The following is a 15,201-nucleotide window of genomic DNA, read 5'->3' as shown; positions in this document are numbered from 1 at the left end:
ATTAGGGATTTAATGCAAAAAGAGTCCCAGGAACCAGAAAGACTGGGGCGTGTTTAACTGTGTTTGATTCAGCAGATCTCTTTTCTGCAGGATGTCTCAGAGCCTTTAATTTGCTAAGCACACTGGGGAACCTTTAAGGGGGAGGAGGAGGCTGTCAAGTGCAGCAGTGCCTGGGACTGAGACCAGTGTGGCTGTGTGGTGCTGTATGTGTGCGGCATTTCACAGCCCCCTGTAGGGCAGAGCGTGTCTCAGGAAATACGGGTAGAGGGGTTAAGAGCCTGGGCCTTGCAGTGGGGCAGGCCCAGTTCGAATCCCAGCTCTACTGCTCCCCAGCTAGGGGGCTTTGGAAACGTGGGTTAGGCTCCTGGAGTTGGTTCCCCTGTTGAGAAGTGGAATGAGAGCACCCCTACACCTACCCTTGGGGGGTCAGGAATGGAAGGGCCTCGTTCTCAGCAGGTGCTCACTGGGCAAGAGCTGCTTCTCACCCACTGCTCCCGTGCACATAATGCCGTTGGCAGAGGAGGGAGGCCAGAGGCAGAGGTCTCAGGGAGGCCAGCCTCATGTTTTTCTGCCCTCTCTGTCACCCCAGCTGGGTTCAGAGGTTGAGGACCACATCTTGAGGGCTGGGCATTGTGCTTTCTCTCCTGTCGTCAAGCCTGGAAGGCCTGGGGTCTGGACCCCACCACCTGGAGCTCCCAGGCCGACATCCCCACTTCTGCCTGACCCTGGGTCTCACTGCACCACTGTTCCCTAGAGGCCCAACTAGGTACTGCTCGGGGTGTCAGCCCCCATGACCGCCCAGGTCCCGGAAAGCTGTCCTGAGGTGCTGACTACTGCTTTGTCTGCCCCAGAGGCCAGGGAGAGTGGGGGCTGGGCCTCTCGACGCTCTTCAGTGCTGTGGGCTCGTGATGGCGTGGCGGGGAAGGGCCAGGCTCTCGCACACTGACTTCTGCCCCTCATGGCCCTTCCTGCCGACTTGGTAATGTGCATCATAATGCCTGCCAGCTAGATGTGGGGGTGTGGTGCCGGGGGCAGGAAGACGGCACTCTTGCCTGTGTTTTCCCATCGAAGCCCCTCAGAGCCCTGTGTGTTGGGCTGGTGTTCTCCACTTTGTTCAGATGAGGATAGGAAGCACAGAGAGGGAAACTTGGCCAGGGTCGTGCAACTTCAATGCTATGGGCCTGGGCTTTGCATTTTCTATAATTGTTTAAAATATCAATTGTGGAAACTACATTGTGACAACAGAAACGAAGTGAAAAGTGAGAAGTAAGATTTGGTTTTTCCATGTCCTGGTTCAGTCCATCTCTGTTCTTACCATGGGGCTTTCTCCCAGGATCCCCCGTGAGAAGCTATCCACCCTTTTTGACAGCCACATAGTATTCCGTTATAAGAGTCTTGTTCTTGCTGTAGTTGAGTGCCGTCGAGTTGATTCCAACTGATAACAACCCCGTGTGACAGAGCAGAACTGCCCCACGGGGTTTTCTTGGCTGTAATCTTTACAGAAGCGGTCTCTAGGTCTTTCTCCCGCAGAGCCGCTGGGTGGGTTTGAACTGCCAGCCTTTCGGTTTGTAGCCGAGCACTTAATCGTTGCGACACCAGGGCTCCTTTGAAAAGGTCTGTCGTAATTTATTTTACCAGCCCCTGATAGACACATAGGTTGTTTTGAACCTTTCGGTATTACAAATAGTGCCTTAATGAATAATCTCGTACGCAGGTCGTTTCACACACGTGAGAGTGTTTGTAGGCTGATTACTTGAAGTAGATTGGCTAGGTCAAAAGGTATGCGTGCTTGTTAGGAACTTGGTTAGATATTGCTAAATTGCCCTCCACAGGAGTTGTATTGAGTCAGACTCCTGCCATGCAGTGAATGTGAATGCCTATTTCCCTACAACCTGGCCAACAAAAACCTATAAAATGCTTTGGTGTTTTTTTTTTTGCCAATCTGATAGGTCAGAATGGTTGTTTGCGGTAGTTTCAATTTGCATTTCTCTTATTGCGGGTGAGGTTAGCTTTTTTCCAGATGTTTAAGAGCCGTTTGTAGTGCCTTTTATGTGAACTCTTTGTTCACATCCGTCTCCCATTTTTCTGTTGGGTTGTTGGTCTTTTTTTTTTTTTTTGATCTGTAGGAGCTCTTTACATATGAGGAAGATTAGCTCCTTGCAATATGAACTGCAAATATGTTTTCCTAATCTGCCACTCATCTTTTGATTTTGCTTTTGATGGTTTGTAACATGTAGTATATTTTCTTTTTATGTAATTCAATAGATCATTCTTTTCTTTGTGGCTGTTGGGTTTTGTGTCAGGTTAGAAAGGCCGTATCACTACGACATTATGTGAGAATCCTCCCATGGGTTCTTGCTTGCTTTGGAAATCATTCTGGCATAAGTTATGGATCTGGTTTGCTCTCGTTCCTCTTTATGCAAGTAACTGACAGTGCAGGAGTTAGAGTCAAAAGCCTGTCCTTCTGCCCCACAACAGGACAGGGGCTACTCCTGGTTACACCCATTGGTGGGTCTGTGAGGTGGTCTCTTCTCCCACCTCCCACTCCCATTCGTGCCTCATTGTCACTGTTGGACTGTCTGGGTGGGGAGACTGAGGCTGTGAGGGGCAGGAGCTGCCCTGACTGGGCCCTGGGCACAGCGTGAGGTCAGTAGACACCTACTGTCATGCCATCCTGGGCAGGGCAAGCACCATGTGTGGTCCCGAAGGCCAGCCTGACTTCCCCTTCCTGTTCCTCCTTATTGGCGGAAAGAGATCAGATGTGTTAAACGTGGGTGTGAAACTGTTTCCATTCTGAAGGGGGGGGCCTCGTGAGGCAGTGCTTAAAGGAATGAGTCACTGATGGTGAAATTTTAAGCATGAGTTGGGGAAGTACTGATATTCCTTCTAACAGGGAAGCCCAGTTGGTGAGTCAGTTACCTAAGCATTGTTGCCTGAACACCTACTGTATACAGAGCCTTTGCAGACACCCTGAGGGGGCTGAGGGCCTGAGGTGTGCTTTCTGTCTTCGGGAAGCTTGTGTCCTGAGCAGAGTTTCTTCTTGGCCCCTGGCATGAGTCGCCAGCCTGGCTCACGATCCTGCCTCTTATGCTTCCTAGCTGTGTGATGTTGGGCACAATTGCCACACTTCTCTCAGAGCCTTGCATCCTTTGCCTGGAAGGGGGCTGAGAGTCACCCTCACCTCTTGGTTGCTGGGCAGGGTGAAGTGCCTGGAATAGTATCTGGCAGAGAGTTGGCACTCCAGTGACTGAAACTCATCCTAATGTCACCCCAGAGCTCACAGCTGGGCCAAGCAGCTAGAAGGCCTGGAGGGAGGGCGTGCCGGGTGGAGTCTGGCAGGGGACTCTAGCTGGGCACTGATGCCATTGAGAAACTTCAGCTTTTGCCCCAGGAGATGGATGGGGGGTTCTGGGGGAGTCCTTCTCGCTCTGCCTGTCTCTCCTGTCAAGACCCCACAGTTGGGCCGTGATCTTATACGGCTTCCTCGGTCTGGGGCTGGGCCTTTTCTCTGAGCTTGTTTGCGGGTTTTCTCCCCCACCAGCCTGACCTGTCACCGATGACTTGGTTACCAGCACCCCAGCTTCCTGATGAAAATACCGAGGCCCTGAGTATGTGGTGCCTCTGCCACCCACACAGCCGGTGGGTAGCAGAACCCGGTCTCCCAGGCCCAGGTGCACCTGGGGAGAGGTGTGAGGCCTGCTGGCAGGTGTTTCCCGTGCTGAGGGAGGCCTTGCTGCATCCGCTTCCTCTCCTCCTGCCCCAGCGGTCTTGCTCTCTCCTTCCTCACCACCGCTGTCCTGCTTGCTTTCCCCACCTTTCTACCTGGTTCAGGATTCCAGCTGGTTGACTGGCTCATCCCTCCATCCGTCCGTCCATCTGTTCATTCATCCATTCCACAACCATTTGCCAGGCCTGGTGGCAGGATGCAGACACACACATCCTACATCACAGTTTGGTGAGGCCGTTGCTGGGGTGTGTGACGCTTGAATGCTGAGCAGGGACCTCCCAAGTAGGTGACGTTTGAGGGGGCCTTGAAGAATGAATTGGACGGTGCCCGGGGGAGGGGGCATGGGGCGGAGGTCTGGCAGCAGCCTGAGCAAAGGTGCAGAGGTCCAAGGCTGCCAGGCACTGGGGGGCCCAGAGGTGAGGCCAAAGAGGCCTTGCATACCAGCCAGGCTGGAATCCCTTTGCCCTTCCGTCTGGTTTCCCAGGTGCCCCTTTGTGCCAGACCTGTGCTTGGCAGGGCAGCTGCTGTACTACCTTCATGGAGCTCAGGGTCTCCCGTGGAGATGGCATGAATGTGAGACCCCCCCGCAGCAGACAAAACCTTTGCCTGTGGCCGAGCCGAGCGAGGCAGCCTGCAGCCGGCTGGCCTGGGAGACATGGTTGTGAGCTTGGGGTTTTTTTGCTGCAGCGGTATGGTTGCCCCGGTGGGTATGGGCACAGGGACCCGCCCAGGGGCCTGACTGGGGCCTCTTGTCTCAGGCCTGGCTGTCCCTCTCACACCCAAGGCTTCCACTTCCCCTTTCTGAGGCTACCAGGGCCCCAGGCCCTGCTCAACTCTGGGGCCTGCCAGGCTGGGCTGGAGGAAGCCAGGCTGGGGTTCCTGCCAGCACCTGCTGGGTGAGGAAGTGGGTCCCCCGTGTGTGCTGTCTGGGAACACTGGGGGTAATCTAGAATATTCTCACCCCAGCGGTTGTGGTAGGCCTGGGGCCACTACCAGGTCTCTGGGGAAGGGCTCCCTGAGCACCCCTGAGGGCCCAGCCCCCCACCTCCAGTGCCTTTTCTGCTTGGGAACGTGGACACTGCCAGCCAGTGTTAGGCAGAGACCATGGTCCTGCCTCCGTGTCAGGGACCAGAGACGTGGATGTGTGTGTTGGTTTGCAGGGGGTAGTTCAGAGGGCTTCCTGGAAGAGGAGCCCTTCCTGGATCTCACTGGCTGAGAGAAGGCTCCCTGGCTTGGCACCTGACCTTGCCACTCAAAGGCACAGGAGGAGTTACCTTGATGGGGTCTACTTTGCCCGCTACCTTCTTGGCCATAGCTCAAACTTGGGGCTTGTAAGTGGGTAGGAAGCGCAGGGAGGGGTTGGCATTGAGGTGTCATGGCCTATGGATGTCAGCACTGTGAGCGCGATGGTCAGGATGAAGGGTGGAGCCTGGACGGTCTGCGTTCAAATCCTAGTTTTCTCTTTCTAGCTGTGTGGCTTCTCTGTGCCTCAGTTTATGCATACATACAATGGAGTAATAGTCACAGACACCTACAGGGCAGGTGTGAAGATTTAAAGAGATCACATTGCCTGGAACCAGTAAGCGCTCAAAAGATTTTGTTCAAAGCAGCCCTGCCCTGCTGTATCACAGGGCTGGGACGCAGGGAGCTCAGAGCTGGCTGAGATCGCTTGGGGAGTGGACTGGATTCCCCTGGTGTCCATTTCTGCCTAAGTGTGCCTCTGAGCTCCCTAATTCCTCCTGCAAGGGAGGCTGCTCTGGAGGCCACAGGAGAGCATGCTGGTTCTCCAGGCCTCCCCCAGCCCTGGGCTGCCTCTTTCCCAGCTTTCCCAGTCCTCTGCGGCCTGGGTGGGCCTGGACTGTGGAGTCTGAGACATAGGTAGTGGAGGTCTGAGCAGGGGGTGTCCTTCCCTGGCCTAGCCCCCTGCCAGAGGAATCTTAGCCAGGACTGGCGGTGTCTGCAGGGGCCCGCTCTCACCTCCAAGCTCAGCGGGACCCTCCCCCTGGCTTTGGACCTAATGAGTGGCCATGGGGCTTCCCTGGACACAGCCAAGCTGGGGCAAGAGGCCTGACATGGAACTTGGAATTCTTGGTTGCAAGTGACAGAAACTCAAACTGGCTTAGCTGAAAGGGGCATTGATGGCCCCATGTGATTAAATTACCTGGGGTTGCTTGAGCTTCAGGCAGAGCTGGATCCAGGGGCTCAGTGTCTTGGTAGGCCTCTTGTCTCTGCACAGCTTTCTGTGTTACCCTTTTGCTCAGGTGGGCTGTCCCCTTGTGGCAGCCCAGGCGACTGCCAGCTGCTCCAGGCCACTGGTGAAAGCGAGCGCCCTTTTCCCATGGGTCAGCACAAGTCCCAAAGAACGTTCTCACTGGGCTGGTTTTGGTCACTTGTCCATCCCCAAGGCAATTGCTGGAGCTTGGGAGAGACTGTGCTGATTAGCCAGACCTCGGTCGGTCGTGTGACCTCTGAACCAGGGGGATTGAAGAGGGGAGGGGACCTTGTCCAGCCAAAGCAGGAAACACCCTCCTACAAACTTGGACCCTTGCCAGGACCTCAGACTCCTGTAAGATGGGGCTGCTCATCCTGCTCGGCCACCAGGGTGGTTGTGAAGTGTGAATGACAGTGAGGGACCCCAGAGACTACAGTCCATCCAGGGAAAGGGGCCTTGACTCTCAGAAGTGCTTGGCCCTGCTCTTGGTGGCTTTGGAGGTCAGGCTTTGGCAGTAGAACTTTCTCACAGCCAGAAGTCCTGATGATGGACAAGAATGCCTTGAGAGGTGGTGAGCTCCCCGTCACGAAGGTATGTGAGCTGAGGCTGCAAGGCCACTTGTTGGAGATGGGGCAGAAGGGGGTTCTTCATCCAGTGATCTCTGAGGGGCCCTCCCAGTGACAAGCTGAATCAGTGACCATCAGAAGAACAGGCGATTATACAGAGGAGTCTTAAACCCTCTCCGGCTGAGGGAGGCCTCTGGATCTGGCTTTGGGGGTCGCTGCTAGAGAGGAGCTTGCCTGTGGAGATGCCCATTGGTGGCGGGTCCCCTGGCTGTGTCTCCAGGCCAGATAGATGAAGCCTTTCCTCCCAGCCCCCTGGCTCTGCCTCGCACAATCCGGCTTGTTCTAGGAGCTGAAAGAAGTCCCTAGACGGGCCAAGTGCTGTCCCTTGTCCACCCCACTCTGCCCGCTGTTGCCCAGGAAGCGGCCTAATTAGATTCCTGAGAGGAGTGTTTACCAGGCCTGGGTTTCCACGGGCCCTCGGAAAACCTTGCAACAGCTTCCTCTCTTTCCTTGCCCGGCTCTGTAGGATTCATGTGCCTGGAAGGGCAGGTCGGGCACCCGGGGGATGAAAGGCGGCGTCTGGGGGTGGTGTGTGTATGCACATATGTGCTTCTCTGAGCCCTCGCTGTTGGGGCTGCCTGGCCGGCAGGTCCTGGCTGCCTGCAGCTCTGGCCTGGGGGCTTTGCTTGGGGGACAGAGCAGCTGCTGTTAGACGCCTCAGCCCCTTGTGTTTGGCGTTTCTCCCTGGCACTCAATGCACCAGCATCTTGCATCAGACCAGAGGGACAGGCACTGTTACTCGTGACATCTGGTTCAGTTCCCCAGGAGCTGTGGCTGGAAGGAGCTCAGTGGGGCAGTCTGTCTTTGTTTAGCATGACAGCGAGGCCCGGCTGAGGATCACTGGTTTGGGAGCCAGGCGGACAGGGGATTGAATCCCAGCCCTTCCACCACCGAGCCCCAGCTGTGTGATTGTAGGCAAGCCACCTGGCCTCTCCGGGCCTCAGTTGCATATCCTGGACAGTGGCTCCTAACAGCATGGCCCTAGTGGGGTTGGGGAGATGGTGGTGGTTGTGTGTGTAGGTGCCTGGCCAGAGCTGCTGCTGTGATTACTGAGAAGAGCTGCTTTAGGGGGCTTCTCAGGACAGGGAGCTTGTCTTGTTTTGTGAAGCCCACAGCATAGGGCTGGTCACATGTGGTGGTTGTTGGCTGACACTGAGTTGGCTCGGACTCATGGCAACCCCACGTACAACAGAACGCAGCGTCGTTCGGTGCTGTGCCATCTTCACAACCCATGGTATGCTTGAGTCCACTGTCGCAGCCACTGTGTCTAGAGTGCCTTCCAACCCGGGGGGCTTCTCTTCCAGCGCTATATCAGACAATATTCTGTTGTGATTCATAGGTTTTCATTGACTGATTTTCAGAAGTAGATTGTCAGATGTCTCTTTCTTATCTGTCTTAATCTGGAAGCTCTGTTGAAACCAGTCCACCATGGGTGACCCTGCTGGTATTTGAAATACCAGTAGCATAGCTTCCAGCATCACAGCAACACACAGGCCCCCACAGTACAACAAACTGACAGACGGGTGGTGCCGTATATGGTTAAACCAAAACCCACTGCCATCTAGTCAATTCCAACTCATTAGCAACCCTATAGGACAGAGTAGAACTGCCCCATAGGGTTTCTAAGGAGTGGCTGGTGGATTCGAACTGCCGACTTTTTGGTTAGCAGCCATAGCTCTTAACCAGTACGCCACCAGGGCTCCGTATGTATGGTTAGTACTCAGTAAGTGCCTCTCGTGTCTCAGGTTAGATTCAGAGGTTGCAAACTAGTGGGCGGCACCATTCAAACAATTTTAAATTATCTGCCAATGTTTGAAAGTCAGGGCATTTCATGTGGAAACCAGATCTGTAGTTTGTCTAAGCACTCTGGGCTCTGTGGCAGCCCTGGGCCCGACCCCACAGAATTAGCCTGGTTAAACAGATGCCAAGGCCTGTGGACACCTGCCCCAGCCCAGAGGGAGGAGAGAAGCCAGGGCCCCTGGCAAAGGCCCCTCCTTCCACCCTGAAATCATGGTTTTTCCATTTTGTTTCTGGGGTTGTGGCAAGGGAACAGGGTGCCCCCGGGACCTCACTGTAGCCAGCATTCACCGGGGGGGGCTTTACTCAGACTGAGAGACCCTGAGCATCCTTGGGCCACCCTCCCTCCTCTGGATCCTTTGTGGCTTCTGCCAGCCACACTTTGTGCCCTTCGGGGCTGCTCTGTCCCTACAGCTCACAGCCTGCCTGCCCTCTGCCCTGTGCCCCTCCATTCTCTTGCCTGTCGTGATTCCAGTCCCCGAGGCAGGCCCGGAGGATGTCAGGCGTCAGGACTTCTGGTCCAGGGCTGCTCCCGTAGCACATGGTTCCTCCTGGGAGCGTGGCAGCCACCCCCAAGCCCCAGTGCTGTGTCTAAAGATTGCACATTTGTTGTATAACTTTCTTGTGGAACTACGTTGCTTTTGGGAGCCCCAAGGAGAGAGAGCCAGCCTGGCACACAGGAGGTGTAGCGGGCCAGCATGCAGAAGGTGGTGATTAGCAAGCCTTCTTGGAGTAAACAAATGAGCAAATGAGTGAATGGTGTTGGGGAAAGAGGGAGCCCACCCAGGCTGAGCATCGAAAGCCTGGGGCTGCTCCCAGCTTCGTCACAAGGTGCAGCAAGGTCTCGGGACCACCATGCTGCCTCTCCGAAGTTCAGGGTCCTTTCATGTGAAATGGGGCTTTCGGACATCTTAAATTTTTGTCAGTGAGCCCTTTAAAAAAAAACGCAGTCTTACATGGAAGCATGACATAAGACAGACGCAGCAGGGATGCTAAGGCTGCAGTGGGTGTGGGCACCTAAGCCTGCCCCCCTTGGCCTCCCCATCCCATCTGGGCCCCGAGGCATCTCCCCAAATCCCAGAACTCCCAGGATCACAGTTGGGAACTTTCTGGACATGGAGGCGTAAGACCAAAAAGGGACAGTAGTCAAGTGAGTGTGATCCTTGCACATGGGCCAGTGGAACAGAACAGTCTAGAAACAGACTCCACATTAATGGTGGTCTGATGTATGACAAAGGTGGTGCCACCGCAATTCGGCAATGGAAGGACGGTCTCGTCACTGAACGGTGCTGGGATAATTAGCTATCCATATGGAAAAAGGAAATGGGCTCTGATGCCTAACTCACCATACACAGAAAGGAACTGAGATGGATCAGAGCTCTAAATGCGAAAGGGAAGCAGTCAACTTTCCACAGCAGTGCTGTCTAGTAGAACTTCCTGTGATGGTAGAAATGGTCTGCATCTGCCCTGTCCAGCACGGTCACCACCAGCTGGTGTGGGGCTTTTGAGCACTTGAAATGTGACTAGTGCAACTGAGAAACTGAATTTTTAATAATTTAAATATAATTTTAAATAGCTGCATATGGCTCGTGGCTGCTGTATTAGAAAGGGCCATTCTAGAAGAAAATACAGAGGACTAGCTTTGTGACCTTGGAGTGGGCAAGGCTATAAACAGGACGTGATTCTCAGCCAATGCCCCCCATGCACTATCGGGGAGGCGGCAGGCTGGTAGATGTCTGCTGGCTCATGGGATTGACGTAATTCTCAGCCAATGCACCTCATGCGCTGTAGGTGAGGCGGCAGGCTGGTAGATGTCTGCTGGCTCACGGGATTGCAGGGGCTGGCAAATCCAAAATTGGCAGGCCAGAGACTTCTGCAGGCTTACGTGCCAGGAACCTGTCAGTGGAGTATTGAATGTTGCTGATGCTGAACAGGTTTCAGTGGAGCTTCCAGACTAAGATAGACTAGGAAGAAAGGCCTGGTGATCTACCTCTGAAAATCAGCCAGTGAAATCCCTGTGGATCACAACGGTTCGATCCACAATGGATCATGGGGATGGTGCAGGACTGGGCAGTGTTTCATTCCGTTGGTGTGTGGGGTCCTCATGAGTCCAGGGCTGACTCAATAACAGCTAAGAACAACAACAAAAGTTAGGATTACCTTGATAACGTGGATCCAGTGGCTCTGTTCTCCCCTTCCTTGAGGCTACCCTTTCGTGGCTCAGCCTGTTGAGGTAAAATCTGGGTCTGCCTTGTGTCTCTGCAGAACTGAGGACCCTGCGTGTCTGATCAGCCTGGCCTGGATGCAAAGCAAGATTTTGGTGGCGCAGTGAGAAGGCCTGGCAGCTGGAGCGTGCAGGCACCGTGGAGCCCTTGGTGCCGCAGGCTCCGGGGGCTGCTCCCCAGCCCCACCTGCCAGACTTGGAGAGGCCCAAGGCCCAGCGCCACAGAGGTGGGTGTCGGCAGACAGATGCCCCCTAGGCCGTGGGGTCTCCTGAGTGGGCGTGCGAAGGGTGGAGGATGCCAGCCAAGGGGCGCTACTTTCTCAACGAGGGCGAGGAGGGCCCGGACCAGGATGCGCTCTACGAGAGGTACAGGCTCACCAGCCAGCATGGGCCGCTGCTGCTCACCTTCCTGCTGGTGGCCATCACGGCCTGCACTGCGCTCATCATCATCGAGTTCATCAACTGGGTGAGTGAGGGGACCGGGCAGGCAGCGGGGGCCGGGTAAGGCCCTTTCCTGGAGCTCCAATCCCAGCGCTGACCCTTCATACTTGTGAGGCCTCGGGCAAGTCCTTATCCCTCTGTAAGCCTCAGTTTCCTCACTGGAAAAATGCTATGGAGGATATTTAGGCTGGTAGAAGACAGGATTTTTATTTTAATCTTGAAGTCTGAGGTAGCTTTAGATATTACATTACTTTGGTCAAATAAGTTACCCTCATTTTTGCTCATAATGAGATTAGGTTTTACTGAAGACCTAGGTTAGGGATGGTCTGTGTATACCTGCTTCCCATTCCTGTACTGTGACAGACATCATAATCGATTCCAGCACTCATTCTCAGCACAGCTATCCAGGTGCCACTACCCCTGTCAGCTCTGACTTAGACTTGCCTTGCTACAGCCGCTAGCTACGGGTGGCTGCCAAGCACTTGAGATGTGGCTATTATGACTGAGGAACCGAATTTTAAAATTTTGTTTTTAACTAATGTAAATTTAATTTTAAATAGTGAAATAGTGGCACGTGACTAGTGGCTACTGTATCAGACAGCAGAGTTCTGGTAGAAAACAAAGGCGACTGCAGGGTGTTTTGAGAGAGGTGATTTTGTAAAGTAGCTGGTAAACAGTAGGTGCTCTATCAGCACTACCTGTTTCTAAACCAGTTGCCACGGGGTCGGTTCTGGCTCATGGCAACCCCATATGTGCAGAGTAGAGCTGTGCTCCATAGGGTTGTCAATGTCGGATTTTTGTGGAATTAGAAAGCCAGGCCTTTCTTCCGAGGCACCTCTGGGTGGACTTGAACCTCCAACCTTTTGGTTAGCAGCTGAGCATGTTAACTGTTTGCACACCCAAAGATTCAAAAAACCAGTTGCCGTCAAGGTGACTCTGACTCACGGAGACCCCGTGTATGTCAGAGTAGAACTGTGATCCATAGGGTTTTCAGTGGCTGATTTTTCGGAAGTAGATCGCCAGGCCTTTTTGCTGAGATGCCTCTGGGTGGTCAAACTGCCAACCTTTTGGTTAGCAGTCAAGCGCTTTTTAACTGTTTGCACCACCAGGGACTCTTGTAACTATATGGATATAAACTGCAGGACATTTGTTTCATCTTTCGAGAGAGAGTTATTGAGTGTCTTCTGCGTGCCAGGTACCCAGAACAGGCTCTGCCCTTGTGGAGCTACTTGAGGAAACAGAAACATCAGCATCCAGGAAGTGCTGGGGCTGTAGCCCCACCTGTCACACCTTGCACCTTTGCTCAAGCTCCTCCCTGTCTGGGATGCCTTTTCTCATCATTCTTTCACAAACCTCAGTTCCTTCTTTGAGCCAGGCATAATGTCCCCTCCTCCAGACAGCTTTCCAGGTCTTCTCTCTGCCCATGGGTAAGCCCTTCCCTGTGCTCCTGTAGCCTTGTCATACCGGTCACCAGCAGATATGCATGGAGCACTGTGGGAACGCAGAGGCCGAGAGACTGGCTTTGCTGGAGGTGGGGAGGTGGGCAGGGAGAGGTGGCATCACAGTGCTGGTCTGTGAAGGAGGCTTACCTATTGTTGTTGAGTCAATTCCGACTCATAGTGACCCTATAGGACAGAATAGAACTGCCCCCCAGGGTTTCCAAGGCTGTAATCTTTATGGAAGCAGACTGCCACATCTTTCTCCCATAGAGAGGCTGGTGAGTTCGAACCACTGATCTTTTGGTTACCAGCCGAGTGCTTAACCACTGCACTACCAGGGCTCCTTGAAGGAGGCTTAGGGTTCCTGTGAAGGAGCCTGGGGAAGGTGGTGGCTAAGGCAGAGCCCAGACAAAGGCCTGGAGGTCAGGAAGAACCTGGTTTTGGTGGGGGCACGCAGAGGGCGCCCTGCAGTGGCTTCGGCCAGAGCGGCTCTCTGGTGGGGGTGGCGGAGGTGGTGCCCGCTGGGGAAGCTGTGACATTCCTGTGTCTGTCTGCCCTGCCCAGGACACCTCCAAACTCAAGTCTCTCCTGGGGACGGCGATCGTGGTGCTTGTGGTATTTGTGGCCCTGTACCTGCTGGTGTATGTAGATTGCCTCGTACGGCGGGGGCTCAGGGCCTTGGCGCTGCTCATCTGGGCTTGCCTCATGACGCTGGGCTACGTGCTGCTGTACGACTCACGGATGAAGGGGGCCTGTGCATGGGAGCAGGTAACAGGTTGGGGCCCTGAGTGTCCCTCTGTCTGGGGGCTGGGTGCACCAGGGGCAGCTCCCGCCCTTGCTTGGCATCAGGTCCCCTCTGGAGAAGGGCACCTGCATTGGGTGTGCTGGGCAAGACCCTTCTGGCTCCTCATGGCCGTGGTTTGAGACTTAGGACGGGGCCAGGCTGATTCTGTCCTCAATGACCTCCCGATGTGGGAGGTTGAATGTCTGGCTGTGGTGTTTCTGGGTGGCCCCTCATTTGGTTGGAAATGACAGAACCCCAACTCAACGAGGCAAAACGTCACAAATTGGTGTGTGTGCCAGGGAGGGCTGAGGGCTCAGTCCTGGGGCTCCAACTGCGTGGCCAGACCTGATCTCTCTGGCCCTGTCTCTCAGCCCTGCTTTCCTCTGGTGCTTGATTCCTGTGCAAGCTGTCCCCAGGTGGGGGCAGAGATGGCAGCAAGCAGCCCCAGGCTGCCCGCCCACCAGCTTAGTCACCCCTGCCGAAAGAGAGAGCCTTCACCCAACCAGCAACAGGCCCCAGCTTGAGTCCTGTGGGCCTGGCCTCGTCACGGGCCTAGCCTGGACACTGTTGGCGAGGGGTGGTCCACTCTACCCAGTGCACCTGGACCATGTGACCCCACTGCTTTGCTGGGGTGGGGTCAGGCTCATTTAAATGACGCAGACTCAGAGCTCAGAGGCGCTGTTCCCGGAGGGGGCAGGTGCAGAGCAGGTGGGAGTAGCACCTGGCTGGCTGGCTCCCAGCATGGGTGGGTGTGGATGAGTGGGTGGGGCTGCACTGCCAGAGGGGGCAGGTGAGCACCCCACCCAGTGTTCCCCCCTGTAATTACTGTCCTGCCGACGGAGGGCCGCGTGGTGTTGGCACCTGTGGGGCTCACTGGTTACAAGGGGTGCGGAGTCTAGCTCCTGGGAGGCTCAGCCTCGGCCACAGAACCAAACCAGCGCATAGGAAACAATGCATAATGCCGGCTGGACTGGACCCAGAAGCACACTTTGACTCTATTTGGGTCCATTGTGTGTCCATGGCTGGTGCTGGCTGTTCTCATCCCAGTTGCTGGGGGAGGCTGAGGACAGAGGGCACTGTGGACTGGGCTCTGCATTCAGGTTTCTGAGGACCGTCCCTACAAGACCCTACTCTCAGCTCAGCCTTGGAGCTGTGTCCTGGGCTGTGGGCAGCTTGGCTGGGTGCCCCCCTGTATGGAGGGCCGCCGGCAGACTGAGCGTGATGGTGTTCTGTCCCCAGGTGCCCTTCTTCCTGTTCGTCATCTTCGTGGTATACACGCTGCTGCCCTTCAGCATGTGGGGGGCCGTCGCAGTGGGGGTTGTCTCCACTGTCTCCCACCTCCTCGTGCTCAGCATCCTTGCGGGGGTCCACGAGATGCCTAGTGACCACATAGAGCTGAAGGTGAGGGGCAGGGTGGGGGGCCTCTGGGGCGGGGGCTGTGGTTTGGGGCTGAGGGCAGCCAAGACTCCGTGGGGTACGTTGGGCCCCAAAGACCTCTGAGCAGAATTTGGAGGCAGGTGGCAGCATCCCAAGGTCGGGTTCTCTGAGTCTGCTTCTGGAGCAGCTGGCCCCCCTCTTCTTTGCTGGCTAGGGTCCCCCAGAGGCCCAGCCCTCGCCTGAGTCCTGACCCTGACTCCACTTTCCAGGTCAGGTGCCGTGCTGTGTGGGGGTGAGGTCCCTGAGGTTTCCCCACTCCTGGCAGGGCTGGGGTGCTCCCTGGGCCTAGCATTCTGTGAGATTACGTTAAGTGGGGCGAGCCTTTCGTTCTGTGAGTTTACGTTAAGTGAGGTGAGCCTTTTCTGAGTTTACGTTAAGTGAGGCGAGCCTTTTGTTCTGTGAGTTTATGTTAAGTGAGGCGAGACTTTCGTTCTGTGAGTTTACGTCAAGTGAGGCGAGCCTTTTCTGAGTTTACGTTAAGTGAGGCGAGCCTTTCGTTCTGTGAGTTTACGTT

The 15,201-nt window shown here is 55.1% G+C and overlaps 1 protein-coding gene across 14 annotated transcripts in view; it reads left to right on the top strand.

The window, feature by feature from the left end:
* ADCY7 (adenylate cyclase 7) overlaps positions 1-15,201 on the top strand; it is a 51,946-nt gene that overhangs the window by 8,277 nt on the left and 28,468 nt on the right. For all 14 annotated transcript variants that reach the window (XR_002823207.1, XR_002823208.1, XM_023726925.1 and 11 more), the window contains exons 2-4: positions 10,628-11,052; positions 13,031-13,234; positions 14,490-14,651. Coding sequence is in view for 12 of the 14 variants with exons in the window: in XM_023726925.1 (XP_023582693.1) it covers positions 10,882-11,052; positions 13,031-13,234; positions 14,490-14,651 (537 nt within the window). In the remaining 2 variants the exon portion in view is untranslated. The remainder of the gene's footprint in view (positions 1-10,627; positions 11,053-13,030; positions 13,235-14,489; positions 14,652-15,201) is intronic.

The sequence above is a fragment of the Trichechus manatus genome, unplaced genomic scaffold, assembly GCF_000243295.1.
Source record: "Trichechus manatus latirostris isolate Lorelei unplaced genomic scaffold, TriManLat1.0 scaffold00014, whole genome shotgun sequence".
In the NCBI taxonomy this organism is placed as follows: Eukaryota; Metazoa; Chordata; class Mammalia; order Sirenia; family Trichechidae; genus Trichechus; species Trichechus manatus.
The sequence above is the reverse complement of the archived record's forward strand: the minus strand, read 5'-3'. Positions and strand labels throughout refer to the sequence as shown.